General features: G+C 41.2%; 1 protein-coding gene across 1 annotated transcript; it reads right to left on the reverse strand.

Annotated features, from left to right (window-relative positions):
• Positions 1-2,177: 2,177 nt before the first annotated feature.
• On the reverse strand, positions 2,178-2,795 carry LOC131825686 (keratin-associated protein 27-1). The gene has a single exon (XM_059165092.1). It carries the CDS (start codon positions 2,793-2,795, stop codon positions 2,178-2,180), a length of 618 nt encoding a protein of 205 aa, XP_059021075.1.
• Between the last annotated feature and the right edge of the window lie 682 nt (positions 2,796-3,477).

Below are 3,477 nucleotides of genomic sequence, written 5' to 3' on the forward strand. Positions count from 1 at the left end.
CTGCCACGCAGATGAAGTCTCTCCTTGTTGTTGCCAAGGCTCTGTCACTACTGTGCCCAGAAGCTTTGTGTCAATGTCTCTTGCTGGAGGAATGCTCTGCTGGTGAGGCTGCCGTATGCTCTGTTACTATTGAGATCACACAGTGTTCTTTCAGCCTCTTTCAGGCCTACCTCAACCACTTCTCAATTCCACCTCTCTATGGAAACACCTGTGTAAGTGGTGTTTTATAGAATTTAGGCTTGAAACTTCCTCTTTAGGATGACCTGTCTCTAAACCACCCACAGAACTGACAGGTAAATCAACATTAGCTTTGTCATAAACTCAGCTACTTGCCAGCCCACTTCAGCGAGGCTTGGCATGTTTCCTGAGCATTTCCCTTGATAAAAGGTGTTTCTTGCATCATTCAAGATACAAAACATACAAAACAGCTAGTCTTCCTTTTTTTTTTTTTTTTTTTTTGGATGACTAGCTTTCCTAATCTATCATAGATTCTGGGGTTTATCTATAAATCCCTGCCTCTGCTCTTCAGATAGAGCCTCTGAGCTAGCTAATCATGATTCTGTATCTTACCGAGTGTTTCCTTCAAGGTCATGTGCTGAGAACTTTCACATTATTAACTTATCAAGTACCACAGTGGAACCATCATTATCATCTTGGTTTTGGAGTTAAGGAAACTGAGATGAGAGTGGTTAAATAACTTGTACATAGCCACACAGGTGGAATTCAAACAGCCTTCACCCAGCAAGGCGAATATTCAGACCCAGAAAAACCTGACTTCAGGGTTCATGCTCTTTACCACTACCTTCTGACACCCTGAACAATGAAAGCTCCATTTAAGAGCACACCCACAGGGGAACCTGGATGGCTCAGTGGGTTAAGCCTCTGACTTTGGTTCAGGTCATGATCTCAGGGTCATGGGATCAAGCCCCGCATCGGGCTGTCTGCTCAGCAGGGAGCCTGCTTCCTCTCTCTCTGCCTGCCTGCCTACTTGATCTCTCTCTCTCTCTGTGTGTCAAATAAATACATAAAATCTTTAAAAAAAAAAAAAAAAAAAAAAAAAAAAAAGAGCACACCCACAGCTTCACAATAGCCAGGCTACTCTAAACAAAACTCATCTCTCTTCACACCTTCTGGCTCCATGGCCTTATGACTTTCATGTCATGTTCCCCATCATGTCATGTTCCTCATCTTCTGCTGACTAGCACAAACATGCTCTTATTCTGCTTCATACCATACAAAAAATTGGAAGGGAACATGTGCTCCCTTCTTCTTCCAAATATTTATTCGATTTTCATCTGGTGAAAAACCAATAACATAAAACCCACAAAGGTGCTGAATAAAAATAATAGTGCGACCATTAAGTTTGTAATTCTAAATGAAGTCAATTTATTTAACACAAAGAGTATTTTCCCAACTCAAAAAAAAAAAAAAACAGTGAAGAAATAGTGAAAAGAGGAAGAAAAATCGGAGAAATGTAGTGAGTATACTAAGCTTGAACTCATTATATTCAAAGGTCTCTGGCTACTATGTGATTATGAAGTCCACAGAGGTTAAAATTGAAAATTTTCTTATACTTTTCAAGCAATAGATTCTACCTCACAGTTGACTATAAGTGTTCTGATGCAGCAGATAAAATCATGGACGGACAGGGAGTAGACACAGATTTCAGTTGTGGTTCTGATGTTATTAATAACAAGGACAACATCTGATAAGAGTTAAATCCATCAGAATTCATGGGACTAGACAGGGTTCAGTGTCCCTTTAAACTCCAACATTAAATGGATTTCTGATATTAGTAGCACATTATATTCATACATTATTATAAGCCAGATTCAATGCTAAGTGTTTCCATTGATAATAACCAGTGACCAAAGTGTCATGTTGACTTAAACACTCATGTTAGTTCCTGGTTGCAACTCCCAGTTCTCTATAACATATAGTCTCCTAGTGACCTAAAATATTTAACATGCTTTCCAATTCCAGCTTACTACCAGAAATGCCCCAAAGAGCAAAAAAACAGAAATTATTTTCTTTGAAGACAGAAGACATGTCCATTCACTCACAAACCCATGCACAATAATATGTATTTAGAGAAATAAAAGTTTCTAGATATCATAAGAAATCAATTTATCTCAGTTAGAATTTGTTATCTCCTATCCACACATTCCACCCATTCTTCACTTACGGGGCAGTTGCAAACCACCAGTAACACAGCAAGTTGGCTCATAAGTTTGAGAAGATTCCAGGAGTTGTGACCCTGGTGCCACATAAACCGGAGGCCTACACGAACTGGATTCAGAGCTCTGAGACTGACCTGGGCCAGGTTCACATTCCAGAGACTGACAACTCTTAGACACACATGTCTTAGGTGGACAACTCTTTGCCACAGAGCTCACAGGCTGGCAGCTCTGGACTACAGAACCCACTTGCTGGCTGCTTCCTGACTGGCAAGGCTGAGACACACACTCCGACACTGCTGAGGAATGTCCTGATTGGCACATTGTCTTTTCAAAGGCCCTGGAATTAGAGCAAGTTGTTTGGACAACTCTGGGGAGGCCAGCACTTTGCGCACAGCTCGGTTCTGCGCACAGTTCCTGTTTATGGTTGGGCACTTTGCAGCTGGTCGTCTCACTGCAGGTTTCTTGAAAGTTGTCCAAGAGCCAGGTCCTGCCATGGCAGCTGCTGGGTAAAAAAAGTCCATCTTCAAAGTCTATAAGCTTAGACCCATGTACGATGGCAGAGAGTGGTGGGACATTGTAGGAGCTCCTGAGCGAGTGGCCTTGGCTCTGAAGCATACTGTTTAAACCCTTGATTGAAGTTGGTCTTAAGGACCCAGGGTGCCAGGTCTGAAGATTCTTTTTTGGTGAGATTATATACTCAGAAAACTGGGTGTTGGCTTCTTCTCAAGACTCCTTTCCACCTCATTGCTTAAGCTAATTTGAAGAATAACATCTCATTAGCACTTTGTTTAGTAACATATGAAGATGACATCCTATTAACAAAGAAGCCAGTCCATTCCGAATCTTCAAAATGGCTTTCATGTTAGCCCCAAAGCTGATTCATCAGGGCAGAGTTTCTCAAATATGAGTCCCAACATGCCACCCAAGCTAACATTTTTTTTTTCTTAGTTGCCATGACTCTCCAGGGAGAGTCATGGCGACTAATGGAAAAAACCAATTGTAAACTAATCAGTATTCAGCACTGGAGTTTGGAGGGATGCTCTTTTGGCAAAACAGAATAATATGATCAAGACATTTTCAGTCAGAAGGCAATCCAGTTAAGCTGACCCTCATTCCACTCAGATCTTGGTCTGTCCAACTGGTCGGGATGTGTGAAAGACTCAACAATGGAATCTCTTCTTACTCTCACCCAAAGTACTGTAAGTGGCCATTGCCTTATAAATATCATTCCCTTTGTTTAACATTTTGTATCCCTTGTCTTATTGAAGGTCAAATATAAACCGCCTCTTTATGAAGC

The sequence above is a fragment of the Mustela lutreola genome, chromosome 2, assembly GCF_030435805.1.
Source record: "Mustela lutreola isolate mMusLut2 chromosome 2, mMusLut2.pri, whole genome shotgun sequence".
Lineage (NCBI taxonomy): Eukaryota > Metazoa > Chordata > Mammalia > Carnivora > Mustelidae > Mustela > Mustela lutreola.

Coding starts and splice junctions, on each gene's coding strand:
- LOC131825686 (XM_059165092.1), bottom strand. CDS start 2,795: ATGCTTCAGAGCCAAGGCCACTCGCTCAGGAGCTCCTACAATGTCCCA.